A 19,505-nucleotide genomic window follows, 5' to 3' on the forward strand; every position below is an offset into this window, starting at 1 on the left:
AACTGCCCACACAAACAGGAGACATCCCAGCAGTCCTGTAGCTCCCAGTCACCACGCTGAATCCATTCCAAAATCCAGGGTCAGCTGCTTCTAATATCAGGATTCACAGAGGGTTGTTCTGGTGGTTTGAGATTTTACAGTTCCATTTAGACCATTTGAAAATACAGTCACATTATAGCAGGGATGGATACATACAATTAAAAGTCAGACCTCACGGTCCTCATAAACTTAAGACAACTTTAAAAACCTCTTATGGATATATGACTTAAACATCAATACTTTTATGACTGACAAAAATATGAACAATCAAGTGCCAGACAGTTTTAAAAACCTCTTATGAATATATGACTTTGGGTTTTACTAAAAATGAAGTTAACATCAAATAAAAACCAAAACAGAATAGGTAGAACATTTTATTTTTGTCAAACCTTAAATGTAAAGTATATTAAAAAAACATGGTTTGGAATTTCAAGAACAGGAATATAAACATGTATTTTCTATCCCAGAAAAAAAATCATGCAGGTGTTACAGTATTTGATCATTCTCTACATTCACTGGTATGCAACATCAACTTAACGTTATTCCATAGATACAGAGATGCTGTAAATTGGTACAAATACCAGGATCCTCTGGCCTCACACTGGAGATGAAGCAAATCTGTTCTTTGGTAATTTGAGAAGGCTGATTTTCCATTCCAATGCAGGACTCTTGGGAGGCCATATTAGCCACCTAGCTCAGAAAATTACAACTCCTGTTGACAGTCTGGGCTACTTTTGTCATGAGAAAATCGTATTAGAGGTATAAATACAAAGAAGTTAAAATTATTCATTCCTTGTGGTGGCTGTTCCAGGAAAAAAAGAATCCAACTCTCTCCTCCTCTATTCATCATTTAATCTAGGTAACATTTAGATTCCTATGCAAAGATATTTGCTAGATGGGAATGTACACATGCATACTTTCAGTTTAAAGAAAGAGATGTGTGTGGAGAATGGCAATTTAGAGTTACCATGACTCAACAGTATGCCTATAATAAATTTTCAAGATTTAGTAAACTGGGACATTACAAATCCAAAAAAAGAGTTAATAGATTTTTGATCTTCCCTTTTTCAACAAAGACTGACAGAATATACATATACAGCTTGACATTTTGATTTATTGAAAACAACTTTCACTTTGCTCAGTTCGCAAGTCCTATTGACTAAAATGTAATATCATTCACAACAAAATATTTTCAGTAAGTGAAACAGTAAGCAAAGAAATCCCAAACTAAGCTCAGAAGCTAAGTGGTTTAGAAAGCCTGGAAACACCTAGGTGTGCATCATTGTGTCTATAACTTTTTTGTACACTATATCTATAGACACAGGCACACTTGTATTTACACCCGCCCGTGCACACGCACACGGGGAACCCGCCGTGGACATCCAGCTATCCTCTACTGGGGAACAAAACACAGTCTTTAAAAATGTGGCTAATTTAACAAAACAGAGAAGAAACTGCTGCTATCAAAATATACAATTTGGATTGCAGACTAGAAGGCTAACAACATTAAAAAAATAGTTTTAAGCAAAACCCCTTTGCTTCTGATTAACAGGTATCAACCTGCCATAGCATGAATCATCCAAATAAGATTTTATAAAAAGTTTAAACTGTGACCCTTCCTCATTTGTAAAGTTCTTGACATATATAGTGCGAGCTCTGGTCTCCAAACTGGAGCCCCCTCCATTTTTTCCAATCCATACTTCAGGAAATAAATGGCAGCTGAAGGATTTAGAATCTCAAGTGAGATTTGTGCTTTACCATATACCTGAAAAAAAATTAACAGAAGACAGCATTACTACCCTTGTGGCATTTATAGGAATTTTAGCTGCAGGAATAAAACACCCAGGCATTGTTAAAAGAGAATTGTTAGGGAATTAGAAAGTTGCCAAAGAGATGCAACATGTTGTGTGCAGGATTTCTCCTACTAAGTAACAGCTGGCTACAGCCCTGCCTCAAAGAAAACTCCGCTTTCCAAGGCATTGCATGACCTCTAACATTGAAAGACTACTAGTTCATCTGGGAGTTCAGATATATGGTTCACCTGAGACTTTTAAACAGAAAGCCATGGAAAGTTTGATGATTGAAATTATTTTGACAATTCCCACTGGATTTTTCTTTTTCACTCAATCATTCAAGCAGTTCACTGTGAATCAAGATGAAAAAATTAAACATTGATGAAACACATGGGCTTTTCCCCTCCCTCAATATTTCTTCAACTGCTTCATGATAATAAAGTTCCTTCTCTACAACCTGAAAAAGGTGTTACAGTGAACTTCCCCTTCAGGAGGGTTCTGACCTAGAGAATCAGAGTCAGGAGGTGGGGAATCATGGGACTAACCAATGATTAATGGTAACTACCCTTCCTTTAAATCCACATTTTGGAGATTGTTACTTACAGTCTGTAAACACATACCACCACATTTCATTAACTGTATCATCAGGGAAAATCAAAACAAGCAGTATTTCCAAACTAAATCATTGTTCAGATATCCAAGTTGTAAACAATTCCCTGGCAGCCAGAACTTTTAATTCCCACCTAAAGCATACAAGCATGAAGACCAAGGACTTCCAGCAGGAACCATACCTGTCCAAGGTTTCCCAGAAGCGTAGGAACACTGGCCTGTCCAAGTGTCTTTTGTGGTAGCTGAGCTCTAACACTGTCACGTCCCATTTCTGCACGTTGGGATCCAGGCGCACTTCATCGTACTTGAGATGAAAAGCTTTAACTACAGCAAACAGGACAGCATTTGGTACATGAGGACTTTAGTGTTTCTTTATTGGTCAAAGAAAACTCCCAGCCCGCTCCTCCTTTTTCAGAATGAAGCCTGAGAGTAAAATTATCAAGCCCATAATCCAAAGAAGTCAACTACTCACTGAAGGGCACAGTTAAATATAGAGGTCAATGGCTCCCAGGCTATTCCAGGGTGAAGGGAAAGGGCAGCCCCTGCTTTTAGATGCACAGATTCCCAGGGAATAGCAGAAACACACTGCCAATTCAAGTACATTCTCTTTGAGAAACAAAAAAGTTCTTTCTGAAAATCTCTGAGCTGTTAAAGAATTAAATAATAATCAAAAAGATATTTCTGAGACCTATGAGTAGGAAGCCGGGCTATCTCCTAAAAGAATCTGTAGAAGACTGATAGTATAATGCCAGTGTAACCCCCAAATGCTGCATAAAGCATTCTGAGAAATTCAGTAACTGCCAATTTCCCCATGTCTAGTACTCAGTTAAAAATGGTAAAATATTAACTGTTATTTTTCTCTTGGGAAGTACTGTCACATGTGAATTAGGTAAAGCCTCAGCATTTACACAGTGAGCATTAAAACCAAGGTATTTAAGCCTTGTACAATTCCTATCTGGTGAGCCAATCTGATGATTTTAGTGGTACTGGAAAAGTAAAACAAGCCATCAATCTTGTGGAAACTAGTTCTTTTTAATGCCATGCTTGTATCTTCTTCAGATACCACGCTCTTAATTTTGTCTTCCACAAAATCAGTTCTCTTTTCCAGATCCATTTGGGAACTTCCTAGAAGGCTGCTATGTGAAATTAGCTTTTTTTTTTGTTGACGAACTAAAGAAATGATCATCTGACTTGTATCTCTGAGAGATAAATTTCCAGGCTTTGTGATTAAGAATACATATACATTATCTCCACTATACACTGGATATATATCTATACATATGCATACATATATATATATGTACACACACATAGCAATATATATATTGCATGTATTCATATAACTTCAGAAAAAACAAATGAAGATACACCAGGGCCATGCATTTACAGAAAACTCCATCAATATCTGACAGAGTCTCTGCATTCCAGTTAAATGTTATTAAGCACAAGAGGATCCACTTCTGAACCTGAAACAAATCACTATTAAAGCTCCCTGCTGTGCTCTGGGAGGTACACCTTTAAAATGGTAGTCAAAATGAAATATTTGTCCATGAAACTGACAGCATTCAAAACTTCATCACAAACATTCACTTGTAAATGTGAAATTAGGCTGGTTTGGTACATGAACATGAAATAGTCAGGACACCCTGCATAAGGAAAACTAAGGAGCACAGTTTTAGAATTTCAGCTAATGAAATGTTCTGGGACAAAGCAATTGCTCCAATAAAACCAGTTAGGCAAGCTCTGGCCCAGTACTCCTCATTTTATTGAGGAGTTCTTTCTGGTAAGCTACCTGCTTGTTTTCCAAGTGACAGCCTTCAATACTTGGCAATGACAACCGACCCAGACAGAGAAGAAATGCAAACTGCAGATGAAACAATGGAGAGCTGCAAATCCCAGAAACCACATTTGTGAAGTGAACATTCAGTTCACTTACTGAACACTAAAAATATGGCAAAATAATAGCTTCAGATAAAAATAGATACATAAAACTGGACTGATGCTATCTGTACTCCATTCACCTGTTTTCATCTAAAGGATCAGTAACATCACTGGGGAAAGATCTAGAAATACACTTTATCAGGAAAATATTTTAAAACACCATGCTTTGAAGGAATGGAATGCATTTCTAAATTGAAGATCCATTTCAATGTATGAATTAAGACCAGATATCCCTCTTTCACTTGAAAAATGTATGAATTTGTACACCTGCACCTTGAACTGTGCAGGCTGTGATTGTGATCTTTTGGCACGCTGAGACCAGGAATGTCAAAGCAAGTCAGAACAATTCCTATGGCCCTCCATACATGTATATATAAAAATGATAAAATTAATAGGAAGCAGCATGTAACTGCTAGCTAGATCTATATTTCACTGCATTTTTCTTGGCTTTCCTTTTCACAATTGCCTTTTTCTCAGTATCTTTATTTTGAAGTGCTATTTCCTTCTTTCATTCATCTCTTCTGTTAAACCCTCTCCTGTGGCATAGTTTTACTTTCACAATGACTTTCAGGCTCTTTTTCTCTTTCTCTGCTTTTTCTCTATTCCCCCCTTAAACTGACTCATTCTATTCTCTTGTTCACAGACCCATCCTTAGCTCTCTGTCCCACCCTTGAGTTTTTTCCTTGCTGCTCAAAGTGGCTTTGTCATTCCAGATTCTACATCACACAGCAAAGAGGGGTACACACAAAACGTGAACAAACCTGTTTCCTCATCACACTGACTGCAAGATGTGAACTAAGGCGGGTTTGGGTCTGTTGCCTGTTTGGTTGGGGGTTTTTTTTGTGTGAGTGTGTATATGTTTCTTATGTCTATATTTGAAAGCACAGAAGACCATCAAAAGGTCTGTTTTCTAAGGCAACTCCAAACTTAAGCAACAGAGAAGATGACAGACTCCTTAGATGCTATGGCCCACCTCTCTGTCAGATGGGTGAACAGTGCCAGAGAAGTGCCTCAAAGCACCACAGTTGTGGGGACCCAAAAAACTTGTTCTGATCTATACAATACTAACATCTAGTTCACTGGAAACGTCAACTTTTTAAAACTCTGAAATTTTTGTCAGACATCAGATCATATTTTCAATGCTTTCTTAGTGGTTCACTAGGTGATTAATCCTCTCTTCAAAATAGCACTAGAATGTGTAGCCAGCCTGTAAACCTGTTAGCTATGAATTGCAGGAATACACATTGTCTGTTCACCTTTTTTAGAAGACTGGAAAGCAGATTTGTACACCAGCTATTTGTGACTCTTGCAGCTGACAGTTCTTTCCATGAGCTTGCACTGATCAGAGCAGAACAACCACAAAGGGCACAGGAATGTTTGCCATTGTGAGGAGCCCCAAAGCCTGCTCAGCCACCTGCAGCACTTTGGCAGCACTCTGTCATGAACATAAACATCTACAAGAAACCCCAAACAGAACAACAAACCCCAAACCAAGGAACAAAGTAAATCCCTTACTTTTTGCAAAGATATCAACAGGAGATCCGTCCGGCAGGAGCCAAGGCCAGCCCTTGAACTGCCAGGCAGGGCCCTGGACAAACACGGCCACCACGCGGTCCCTGGAACACACAGAGGGGTGGGCATGGCACGGGCATGGCCTGGGACACGTCACTCACTGCTGTCCTCAGCAGGCACTGTGCCCTAGCAGAGCTGCTCCTTTTACAGAGCAGGAGAGCACGCTTAGCAACCACACCTCCAGCACAATCGCTTCTCCTCTTGTAAAGAAAAAACATTATTCCTGTGATTCCTCTGAGCTTTCAGCCCTGCCCCTTTGCAGAAGGCAGCTCAGGTTACAATTTTTAGAAGGCAATGTTTATTTGTGGTCATCATTAATTTGCTTTTGAAAAGTGCTCCAACATTTTCAGAGATAATCTTCTGCAAATGGCACTTGAAACTGAGTTGTGCAGATTTAAAAGCCTTTATTATCAGCAATGCTGACTTCCAGGCTGAAAATTAATGAGAAGCAACAGCTGCTAAATTTCTGCTAAGTGAAATTTCAACTATTTTAAGAATATACAACCATCACCTGTGGTCTGAGAAAATAAATTTGCGATTAAGGTTAAACTTTTGCATTAGTGAAATTTTAAAAACCCCACCTTAGAGAATACATGACCTCCTCACATATGGTCTATCTTTCTCTTGAACATTTACATCATCCAACCACAGTTCTTACCTACCACAACAAATTATTATCTCTCTAATCTAATCCCTAAATTTAATCTATCATTAAATCCACTAAATCCCAAATGAAAAAGAATAATCAAGATGAAGTTTTGTGGTCTGGGGTTATTTTTTTGCAGGTTTTAGAGTGGCTTCCTTGGGTAAAATCAAGATAAAAAGCCATACATCACTCCATGCCTTTGGTCAGAAGTACTTTTGAAAGCAGTTTAGATGGTCCTTAAAGGTTTGATCATTAAACATTTTAAGTGCTATTTAATATTCAGAATTCTAAATCCACTGATTTCTGATTAATTCAAATTCTAAATACAGAGAAAAACTGATTTAGGAACAGAATCTTTTCAAAGTATTTCTCTCCATTAAAATCTAATTTGGAAATGACAAAACCACCAAATATGTCATTGTCCACATTCCAGATCTTCTCACTCATCAGAAAGAAGCAAAAATGCTGCATAATGCATGTCATCAAATGACAAAAAGATGTCGAACAACAATAAAAACTTCTCCAGAGTTGTTCTGTTCAAAGGGAGCTATTTTTAATAGCCTTGAAAAATGTGCTACAGAGCCAATAATCCATTTCCAGTTTTTCATAAAAGTAAAAACTATCTACGATTCCCTTTCTGTAACTAGTGCTTTCCTTCAGAAGTAAAATTCCAATAGCTCCAGTACTGGAGTCACAGTTCAGTCTTTACTGTCTGATGTATTTCCTTTCTATAACTATTAAAAAAGATGGAATGTCAGATGCTGATAGCCTGCAAAAGCACCTTCCCAACAGACTCTCCCTCAAAAAGCAGACAGGAGGGAAGGGGTTTTCTTGCGTATCATGGTTCAATGACTTGCACGGTACACCACAAACCAGAACAATAATATGAACATTTCTATTGGAATGTCTGGAACATTTCTGGCAAACCCAATAATATTAACTGTGTTGCTACACTGTTAAAATCAAGTGTTGCAACTTTTGAAGATCTTTAGATTAATTTAGTTTCATATTATTTTCAGCTGAAGACTCTTTTACAGTAAATAAATTGAAGACTCTTATATCTGTACTTTTTCAGTAGATTGCAGAATATTTTATTATTCCCCTCCAAATTCTGCACCGTCTGGGCTAAGAAATGTTTTAAAGGAGAAGTGTTCTTACCAGTCCTGTGGCATGAGTTTCAGAGGCTGGTCTACGACCCGGTAAGGGACGGTGACGCTGACTGTGGTTCCCCCCGGCTGCATCTGGTCCTTCCTCCTCTGTATTAGAGTCTCATTCTCCCGCTGACAGCCCTGCTTCTTCTTCTCATCTGATGGTACAAACCTTAGGGAATAACAAACCCCTCAGTAGACAAGGGCAATTTACTTGATGGAATCAGCAGGAAAAGTAACAGCTTTATCTGAGCTTGGCATTAGTGACAGCAGCCACTGAAGACACTTCAATTCCAAGTCTCCACCACTACTCATTCAGAACATCAAAAAAAAAGTAAGAATAGTATTTCAGAAGCCCTCATGACAAAAACACCCACACTAAAAGGTCCTCTGTGACTCAAAAATACAGCCTGACCTGTTCTTAGACATGTGGGGCCTTACACAATACATTTGCAGATGAGGAGCCAGACCACAACCTGCAAACTGACCACAACTCTTCTATTTGGTGACCAAGGGTAACCTGGGTATTAAATCAGTTGCTTTCAGGAGCAAATTTTAAGAGCTCATGGAGCCATTAGAATTACTGCCAGTTAGAATTTTTTCAAGAAAGCTAGGATTTTTGTTCCAAAGTGGTTTTGAGTGAGGTTTTGTTTTTTGGAGGATGGTGATTTTACATTGCAATTATTCATCATGCACTATGATGCATGACACTACAGTTTTTTGGGGTTTTTTTCTTACTAGATTCTGTGATGGAATAAGTGCTTGTAAAGTCCAGATAATGCAGCCCTCATGTCATATATTACCTCCATATGACAAAAATAAATGCTAAGATGTGACACAGCTTTCCTTCCTCCAATTAATTACAGATCCTTAATCTTTCAGCCCCCTCACCTTAAAAAACAACTGCAATCCCATTTCAAGGCTCTCCTCTTTATGGTGATAATAAAATACCCAGAACAGGTCTCAAAACTGGCATCATAAATGTGAGAGCAGTGTGGGCCTTCTTATTGATAAACCTCAGTGGATTTTGAGACAGAGAAAAAAGGAAAGTTAACAGAGTCTTGCCTTTCACAGAACTGGAAGTGTGTCATGGCAAGGGAAGCTGATGTGACCAGCAGCACCTTCCAGGCCAGCACAAGAACAGAGCTCAGGCCTGTGCTCTGATATTCTATTCAGAACCACCCAGCTGCACTACAGCCCTGTCTGCTCCTGACATTTCATTGCCAAAGCTCCTGATGAAAATAAAACTCTGTTTCCCTTAACTGCAGTAGTTAGCAGGAGGATTTGTGGTACATTTTAAAAGCACAGTATATAGCTGGTAACATTTCTCTTCATTACAGTGCACATAGTGTTCTTGAGCAGTTTACTACATTTTTTGCAGCTTTTCTATTTGTTCTCTTCAATTTATTTCTATTTGAATACTAAAAACCAAATTTGAATGTGTGCTTTAACAGGCACACTGCACTTCCTATTGTTGGATAAACAGGAAAAAAGAATACAAGATTAAATATGAAGAAAAGTTCATTATTCAGTCAACTTGAAAACACTTGTTTTCACTAGATATTCAAAGAGAAAATGGCATGGGGGGCAGGGAGGGGAGGGTGGGAACCAAACATGTTTTAAGGCAGCAGGTGAAAATTTTCAATAAACCTCCAAGCAGAACTGTTTTACTTTCCCAATGTAAATTAACAGATGATGTCCCTCTTACTCCTCGTGTTTAACAGCGTTTCAGAAACAAAGTCACAAGCAATTTCTGAAATGTGTATCCATATGCATTCCACTGCACTGAGAAATTTAAAAAAGCCCAACACCTGCTAATAACTAGGAATGGTGCATTAAAGCTGACTAGAACTGGAAATACAGAGAAAGCATTACAGGTACTAAATGAGCCGCTATAAATTAAATTACGCTTGTCTGTCTAGTACAGGTGAAACACCATCATTCTACAGGAAATACAAACAAAAAAAGCTGTACAGGACACTGACAGAAAACTACACATAGAATCACATAAAATATATTTCTTTAGAAGTTAAGATACTAATTTGCCTAATAGCTGAAGTAATTAGCAAACAGTTAATACTTACATACATTTTATCCATCACAACAGACTGACACATACAATTGCACACTACACGCAGAGGCATTCAGTTGAGTTCTGCACTGGAAAAAACCACCCAATGTGACACCAGAATTTAAGTATTTCTCATCAATTTGCTAATTTAAAAACTCCAAAGTGAGGTGCACCTTCATCATGAGCACTCCTAATGGCCTGTCCTGCCAGGGTGTCACAGGCTTTGCTTTACCAACAATAACTGATAGGAAACTCTGGAACCTAAAATGAGGATTTACTTTGTGGTCCTTCAGCTTTTTAAAAACTACTAATGAGTTTTGTTAGTAGAAAACTACTAATGAGTTTCTTCTTCTCATCACCCATTAGAACTAAAGCAATTTGGGCTGAAAACAATGAAGATAAATTTTTAAAAAATTAGAGAAACAAGCCCTCAAACACCTTTTATACAACCGGCAGTGTTTATAGGAAAAGCCAGGGTCACTCCAAATGCTGGGCAGCTTTAGAAGAATTTTGTTATTCTCCATCCCCTACATTAAATAAGAAGAAACTCTTAGAGAATATGTAAATAAAAACCAAACAGCCCTACACACATTACAGTGATAACGAAGCATTCATCTGAACAGGGATCTAAAAGGTCACATTTTAAATTTAATTTGTAAATGTGAAGAAGCAAACACATTTTAAATGGAAACAGGAAAGCAAAGCAGCCCTGCCACATGAGAGTAGAGGCAATATTGCTGTGCCACAGAGTAACAACTTCACCACTCTTGAGTCTTCTCACATTCACTGCTTTAAATGTTTCTGTGTTTAAGAATTCATTTCAACACCAGTTTTTTGGCAGTTTCTGCCCATTTCAGCTAGAAACTGTGTTACAGCCATTGAGGCACCATTCACTTGTGCTTCAGTTATGTCCCTTCTAGACAATGGCTTCAGTTGTATTTCCTGGGAAAAAATCTGAATTTTTGAGTGCAATTCTCTAGGCCACAACACAAAGATATCTTGTTAAGGACAAACTATCAATGAGCAGATTCAAAGGGCACAGCAGAGAAGGCAAGTGCCACAAAGCAAGCATTGAAGCAAGCACTTACATCCAGATAAACACAGAGTACAGGAATAAAGGACAGCTTACAGAAAGTTTATGGAATCTGTGCCTGCATTTCCGGGAATCATCGACTCAGTTAGCACAGCAAAAGTCATGTGCTCAAGAACTGAGAATCAATAGAAATTACTGGATGATTATAAATATATTTATGGCCTAGGTCATCACTACCCATGAGCATAAGAAAACTGACTATTAAACACCCAAAATCCCATCTTCTCTTGGAGATTATTTATAATATTACTACATAATACTATAGCCAGTGGCTTAACTACACATTTGTACTTGACAGCTTTTTAAACATCAGAAATAGATTCTGAAACCTGAGTGTGCAGGAGCTTACAGTTTCTTGCTGCTTCTCCAGATTACTATTCCCTATTAAAAAAAAAAAAAATCCGTATCTACTTAGAATGCTCTTTTATGCCCCTAGTAGGGGTAGGAAATTATTAGCCCTCACTGTTAATTGCCAAATCATTATCCACATGAAGAATGGTGCACTCTCACTTTGTAAAGGCAGCAGGTCCCTTCCCTAAGGTGGCAGGCAAGCAAGTGAACACCACCAGGTGTGGGAGGTAACTGCTAGGACACCATCCACTGAACTGCCTGAGCTACTGCTGCCCTGGCTCTAAACTCACACCCACGGGCAGCAGTGCCTTGCACACACTTCCACTGAGGTCACATCAGCACTGTCTGGCCCCAGCTCAGGCACACAGAAAAATGCATGAAAGGAGAATAAGGCAACTTAGCAGCAACTGACATCATGGCAATATACACTTGATTGTGTTCAGAACTGAAGGCTTATTTCTACCACCCTCTCAGTACTTCTGTTAAATTACAGTATCCAAAGCTTTGGACACCTATTTTTGCAAGAGAACAACGCTTTTTTACACTACATCATGCCTGAATCTATCCCAGATACTTCAGTTGGTATCAAAGCTGGATAAATCTCCAGTGAGTTGCCTGGCCACATATGGTTAAATGTATCACAAGCAAGAGCATCATCATAATAAAAATACATCATCACCATGTAGTCATTCTCATCTGCCTGATGGAATTTCTGCTCACTTTGGCTCCATGTAAAGCAGAAGCCTTGTCTCTGAAAAGCCTGACTCCAGGTATTCTCAAATACTGAGTCACAATTTCACATAGTAACTGTGATATCCAGTGTTACATTCAGATGGTGAGTAAGAACAAAATGTATTATATAAAATATTTTAAAGAAGTGTCACAACATACAGAATATATTGCAGTTCTGATTTTAAATTAAATTTTACCTTTTACTATTTTAGCAACTCTTTATGTTATATTTAGCTCCTTAGAAATGTAACCCTTCAAAAAAACTTAGCAAGAATATTTGCGTATTATTTAGCAGGTGAAGTGTATATATTACAATCACATACAGAAATGTCTCCCTTCAAAATTTAAGTTGCAACAAATATATTGAATACATAAATTAGATACCTTAAACTAGTGCTATGCTTTGGGTTTGTCGTATGTATTTCCTTCTATACATGATAGTTTTCCTGCTTTCCATACTCTCTACCTTAAAGGAGAGCCTAACATAAGTGATAAAGTAAGATGCTAAGCATCATAAAAATGTCAGCCAATTTGGCATGAAAAACTAATATACTACAGAGCTATAAATAGGCTTAGTAAAAATCCTGGTATAATTAATAAGTTTCTCTCAGTTCTTGACAATTCAAGTACTACCCCAGAACTGGATGAAGAATCTCCTGTTTATTTTACAACCACCAACCTAAAATATCTGACAATTATACTACAAATAATTTTTCTCATATCCAAAGTATGTATTGCAGTCCAGTTCCTTTAAAAAAAAACCTCAGGATTGCAGAGAAAAAGTATCCTAAATGACAGATTCCCAGCTATGATTGTAAGTTTTCATCTCTGTTTCTGATCTTTAATTTCAGTTGATTTTTTCCCTTATTTTGTTTTAAGAAACATTTAAATGGACAGAATTACAGAAGTTGATTTATGAAACCCAAATTCTCCTTCTTTATGATGACACATTTCACAGACTCATAGATATCCATATCCCAGCCACCACAGGGCATCATCCTCCCAGGCTTCTGCTACATTTCTTCACAGTCTCCCCTACAATGGCTCTTACCCTTCCAGCTCCAAAAATCTCTCCTCTTTCTGCTGTATCACCAATCCCCTCTGATGGCAAATACAAGCAGGCTGACTATCTCTAGAAATACAAGAAATGAAAATCTACCTGCATCTTCCTTAGCAAGGGTAATGGAGGGAAGATTCATTTAGGTGTCTTTTCTACCTGGACAATATTTCTTTATCCCCCAACTTGTGGCAATGAAAAATCTCTGCTCTTCTGTCAAATTTAGCTGCAAGTGGGGAATGAGTTAAAGAAGGTGCTGACTTGGAGGCAGAAATTAGCTAAGTCTTCTTTCCTTGGAAAACCATCACATATCTATCAATCACACTCCACATCAAGGCTAGTTCTACACTCTGCATAACTTAACAGCAAAAACAAACCCTGAAGCCATTCCTGAACAAAGTGCTTCCATAAATCTGAATGCAAACAAATACAGGCCAGGTGGCATATTTTCCAGAAGAGTGCTAGACCTGTCATGGCTAAATTAATATTTTACTCGTCTGAATTCTGCTATTGCACTTCTGATTCATTAACATACCTTGCTTCTCCCTTTCTGTTTCACACAGGCTAAGTATGCAGTGGCATCCTTTGAACCCTCCCTTTCAGTTGTTCTGGATCATGTTCCTGCACTCTAAATGCAAGCATCCTCCTGGGACAGGCCTTGGCAAGTTGACTGCTGAAAACTCTGACTCCTGGCACAGATGCACTTAGACATGACAGACCGATTGTCCTGGGTTTGCCTTAATTGAATTTTTGGTGAGGAGGAAAAAGGGTCAGCCAGAGAAGTGACTTTCCCCATGACAGACATCACAGCTTCCTTCACAGCTGACAGAAACAGCAGCTAGCTGGCTCTGAGACTGATACACTGCTAAGCCAATTAGAGAAGCTGGACACTTCTCTATAAATCATATTTAAAAATAAAAAAACCCACAGAAAGCTCTTTGTTACTTCCTGCTTTCTAGAGAAGAGAGAAGTCGTCGTGTCCCCCTCCCCTTCCCTGCCCCCGAGATTTCTGCAGCCGGGAATCCCCGCGGAGCCGGGGCTGGGCACCGGGGCGGCCCCGGAACACAGAGAGCCGTGACCCGAGGCAGGGCCCGCGAGAAATTAACCTTTTCAGCGCTGAAAAATTCCATCTGGGAACAAATATAATCCATGGACGCCGACCTTCTCCTGAAGAATAAAAGAAAGGTGACAGCACGAAGGAGGGGCCAAAGCCCAGAGCAAAGAAAGAGAAGAGATGCTCTAGTTTAGGAGCTGCAAACCTTTTGCAAGCCAAGGTGAGAATATAATGCACCAGACTATTTCCCTGTAACTCATAAAGCATAGGGGGAGATGCAGCGTTCATCTGCACTCAGAAGAGAACTGGAGTATACAGATGTTGAAAGAAGATGTGATCTGACTTGAACAGAGAAAGAGAACCTTTGCTTTAAGAGACAGAAGAACAGAACCTTTGCTTCTATATTAGAACAGCTCATCCTTAAAAACTTGCACCCTATAAGGCAGTGACCCACGGAGGCAGTTGTGAGAAGACTGACAAAGCGTGGGAGGGAGTTCAGAATTGCAGATTTCCGGGACTGGCTGCTGCTCGTGAAAATTAAAACCACAAGAAACTGTTTCCTGTGGCACGGCAGGACAGACTCCTCTCCCTAAGTGAACGGAAGAAAGATTCCTTTTTAGAAGTGGTAAACTGACTCCAAATCCCATGTTTGGTCTCTTTAAGTTGTAGGTGGGAAATAGAAAGAGGCTGGGGGGAGGAAAGGTGATCTAAAGGCTTATTTTAGCTCTTATAATTCTCCTTTTAATTCTGTTAATAAAGTTTTCTTTACACACTTTAAAGTTTTGAGCCTGTTTTGCCCCTAAAGTATTTTCTCCTAATCCTTATCTCAACCCCATGAGCTTTATTTTACCTGGTTATTTTCCCCTCCTCTGCTCCAATTACAGCAGAGGAAGCTGAGTAGATGATTTTCATGAGTGCACTGGCATTTGGCCAGTAGGTGCTTAATTCCTTTCTGAGTACACCTGTGCCAGGAAGTCACAAATTATACAGCTGGAAAATACAGGGCTTTTTTTATAAAGCCAGGGCTAATTTTTTTCCTAAATATTAAAAACTCACATAAACAATCAATCCAATTGGATCAGTGCTGTGACAGCTTGCACACTGAACTGCAATGTTAAAAGCCAGCCTGCCCTGAAAGTATTTCAGAAGAGACACTGAGAGCCCAGTACACTCACTGGACCTTTGATGCCTGTGGCACTAAGACAGAACTGGAACTGTGGATCAGAAAGCACCTGGTATCTCAGAGCACACTTTAAACAATTCCAGGGCAACTCCAGCAGAAGCTGTACCACCACCACAGCCTGGTTTGGATGAAAAGCAGTGCAACAGTATCATGAAAGATGAGTGCTGGAGGTGGCAGAAAGATGATCCCTTAATTTTTTGGATATACCATTGCAGAGAACCTACGACAGTGAAAAAGACTTTCTCACTGTGAAAAGTGAAAAAAACTTTTCTCTGTGAAAAAGACTGTTCCCAAAAATTACCTGATAGGCAAGTCTAAAACCATGATCTGTTGGACAAGCAGAAAGATTCATTCACCATAATGAATTAAATCTTGGAATCAGATGTGTGATGTGATAAACAAGTTTTAGTAACTCAATGAAATTTCCCTGGATGCATTTGCATCAACACTTAATGACAATATATGAACTTCAGAAAAAATTTCTTGTTTGCACAACCAGCTGGGATGCTTGGCTGATACAGCCCACCTGGTCACCTTCTCCTTTACAATAACTGAGGTCCTTTCCCAAAATTATTTCTGAGCTCCAGAAGCTCCCTTGGTCAGCTTCTCTCAGCCTTCTTCCATGGGAAGGGTTCACTTGCACATGGCTGCACAGATGTTACATCAGAGAAAAGCACTGCACACATTTCAACTGCAAAAGTTTCCTAAATCTGCCCACAGGTCACAGCTGAGCCAAAACTCTGAATTAGGTTTTTGCTTTTTTTTCCTACTAGTCAAGAGGAATTAATTTCTTTTACACTCAGGTCTGTAAAACTAGCTTGTCACAAGAGAGTAAATGAACCCTCTTGCTTAATAACTAATTAGGTGTTAGCATAACTTTCTATCTGAAAACAAATTGTTATACAGTATGTTCTAATCAGCTACTTACTTCAGATCTTGCAGAAGGTCCTTTGCATTAAGCATTGTTATTAAAGAGGTCGTGGCTGCTGGAATAATGATTATGGGAGTTCGAGATCCTGTAGAGATAATAAAGTTAGAATTTGCCTGGAGGGGTTTTTTTGTTGTGTTCTGGTTGTTGTTTCTTCCCCTCCCCCTTTTTTTTTTCATTAAAGGAACTGTACACAACAAAACTCTTGCTTAAAAGGTCCCAATCATGGAAAAATAGTAAAGGAAAACAGTAGTAAAGCTTTTCTGAAGTCAAGGTTTTCATTCACCAAGAAAGCAGATCCCTGTATCACGAGTCTCTCAACATGTGTGGGACCCATATTTAGCACAATGGAATGCTATTATGCTATACAGAATACATGCTATATATTCCATGGCTTGCTTATACTGCTGCTTGTAGAGTCAGGTGGGAAAAAAAAAAAAAGGAAAAGTGGGCACAATTCACACAAAAATGAAAAAGATCATGTAACTAAAACTGACTCACCTTTTTTCTGGTTTGGAGGGGGTCTTGCTTGAGAAACTGAGAAAAAAAACCGAAAGATACAGAAGAATGACTAGGACATCAATCCAAATGTCATTGCAAAGCATCTGCCTAATTGCAGGAGTGAGTAGGGAAGAGTCACACTACAGTCATTAGACCATTTTACAGATGGAAGACACTAAGATGATGAAGGGATTTATAATTTGGGCATGAGTATTCAGAAAACAAACAAGTTTTTGACCATCCAAAGCAGCTATTAGGAGAGTTCAGTCAATCTCTCCCAGTTTTACTGAAGGCACTCATCCCCCTCCATCCTCCCCAAAGGCCAGGACACGACACCATGCACAAAAATTCCCAGAAATCATGAAAATGCTGCTTGTAGATCTTCAGTTCAGTAGTGCTGAACCAGCAGGAAAACCTTCACAAGACACTGATCTCTACACCTCACTTTTTCATTAGTACTTATTATTGCATATGACATCCATCGGGTTTAGCCATCCCAAACATATATAGAAGTTCAACAATCAAAACCTGAATTTCAGGCTTACTCAGGTTAATTTTGAATTGCAGCTTGAGTTAAATGAGGTCTTCAGGAGCCAGATCCAATCAAGTTTGACACTCAAGGGGAAAACAACCCAAGCAACCAAAAAAAGAAAAAGAGAAAAAGAAAAAACCAACCCACCCACAAACAAAATGACCCTCAACCACCAAAGAAATCCACCAAATCACTGCTGGAATGGTAGAAACCAAAGAACTGTCCCCCACTTCTCCAGCAAAATGTTTCCCCTTCAGTCTTCCAAGTTGTAACCACCTCAGTAGAGGAGACACTGCATTCCAAAAGTGGAAAAGCCTCTTTGTTTCTTCTCTTTGGTGCCATTCCCTGGTTACCAGGTGACCTGCCTGGTTTCCCCAAATGAACATTTTATAGTTCAGTTTTCAGGAGCCCTAACTTCAGGGGAGAAATGTAGCACTTGATAATCATCATCATCATCCATGTTTATCCTAATTCAGAAAATGGTGAGTAGTAGAGAGATTGATGCAGACTAACTCAAGTCTCAACTGCTACTATGCATGACAAATTTCATTAATTGACTTCCAATTGCTTAGCACCAACTTGCTCATGTTTATTTATGACCAACTGTTTCAGAAACTGCCTAGAACAGTATAAATATTCACAGCACATACTTGCCATTATTGAAATATTGAGACCATATCCTTAATTATCTTTTCCTGACACTGTCAAATGCACAGATATAATTGGCAACACTATATTGAACTACATGAACTTTACCTACCCGGTGATTTTTAATTTTTTTTTCTTTAATTTAGGTACCTCCTTAAAGTAAAAATATTCTTGAAATTATGGGCAGAGCCAGCTGCCTTAAGGAGAAAAACATCTAAACAAAAAGGAGGGGGAGAAAGAATAAGCATCTGTAAGAAATTAAATAGCTGTACAAAGACAGGTAAGGGGAAAAGTTGGTTATGCAAAATGGCATCAAGAAATATCATTTAAGAGTGCACCTCAAGCATTTTCCTCAAATCACTACTGTTCAACAATTTAGCCTAATTTAATTAATGCTTCCTATGTGCAAAGCAGCATCCTCCTGCCAATAGCAGGTTTAGTTGCTTTGACTGCTAAGAATAGAACAGCTCAATTCTTAAAATATACAAATATCAAAATGCAAAAATATCCTAGGACAGGCAGAAAGAGAAACCTCTTCTGACTCCACCTGTCTTCTGTATTCCCTCTCCAATTTCCAATGTAGATGCAAGATAATGGATGGGGCTGGCCTCAGAGCAGGGCACTATCAGTGTCACCTCTGTCATGTACAAAGCCCACGCTGCTGGCAGGAAGTGCCCAGGAAGTCACAGCCAGCAGCAGGGACTGTGACAACTCAGTCACATTTCCTTTCTTGCCACTTCTACCCTTTTCATACTGCTGTCTGTCAACTCCATCTGCATTAGGATGCTTAACAGGGCTAGTGAGATAAGTATGACAGGCAGCATGACCTTTCCAGTTCCAAAATAACCAAACAGAAGAATCTGTGCACAACACAATCTCAGCATTTGGGCATGCTGAGAACATTCAATATTAGAATGGATTTGGGAGAAAGAAGCAGCTTTACAATATTAAGTCTTAGCATTAAATCCGGCAAACAAATCTCAAGGAATTAGCAAAGAACACACTGCAAGCATTTAGAGTCTCAACAAGGATATACAGTATTCCAGCAGTACTTCTAGAAAAAGTATATTCATTTTAACTGGTAGCTTTGCTTCCAAACCTCCAGAATGCCCCCAGAACCTTCATAAAATCATCTTGTCCTGAAATAGCATCTTTCACTTGAGACCTTCCACCAAACCACTAAAGTCTCAAAGTATGTAAACCAGGGGCAAATCTGCACATCAGTTTGCAAGAACTGTCCCTCTCATGTACTGGTCTTACATGCTTCTAAAAACTCATCCTAAGGGTTTCTTATTTAAACAAAGTACATTATCACCCCACCACTGCATCAAAACTCGAGATTCCATCTGACAGATAAGTGGACTTGGCAGCCAAAATTTACTGAATGGGAATTAAAAACTCAGTTCAGGATTTTGGCCCCGTTACAAATATGTGCTTAAGAAGTGTGAAGAAGTAATGATAACACATTCAGAGAACTACTTACTTCTGACATATTAATCCCAGAAGTAATAATACATCTCATTTTGAGATTAGGTATTCTGTTTGTTTATCCTTGGAGTATTAACCAGCTCTTGTTAGATATTTGAGTGGGAATTTTGTGAAATTTT

At 38.9% G+C, this 19,505-nt stretch overlaps 1 protein-coding gene across 1 annotated transcript in view; it reads right to left on the minus strand.

Annotated features, from left to right (window-relative positions):
• Nucleotides 1–383: 383 nt before the first annotated feature.
• CDC73 (cell division cycle 73) overlaps nt 384–19,505 on the minus strand; it is a 102,948-nt gene continuing 83,826 nt past the window's right edge. Inside the window, exons 12-17 of the mRNA XM_074546278.1 lie at nt 16,719–16,754; nt 16,218–16,305; nt 7,759–7,920; nt 5,898–5,998; nt 2,624–2,765; nt 384–1,804 (exon numbers count right to left, since the gene is read on the minus strand). Coding sequence (XP_074402379.1) covers nt 1,768–1,804; nt 2,624–2,765; nt 5,898–5,998; nt 7,759–7,920; nt 16,218–16,305; nt 16,719–16,754 — 566 coding nt within the window. The 3' untranslated portion in view covers nt 384–1,767. The remainder of the gene's footprint in view (nt 1,805–2,623; nt 2,766–5,897; nt 5,999–7,758; nt 7,921–16,217; nt 16,306–16,718; nt 16,755–19,505) is intronic.

Source organism: Zonotrichia albicollis, chromosome 8 (genome assembly GCF_047830755.1).
Source record: "Zonotrichia albicollis isolate bZonAlb1 chromosome 8, bZonAlb1.hap1, whole genome shotgun sequence".
Classification (NCBI taxonomy): Eukaryota; Metazoa; Chordata; class Aves; order Passeriformes; family Passerellidae; genus Zonotrichia; species Zonotrichia albicollis.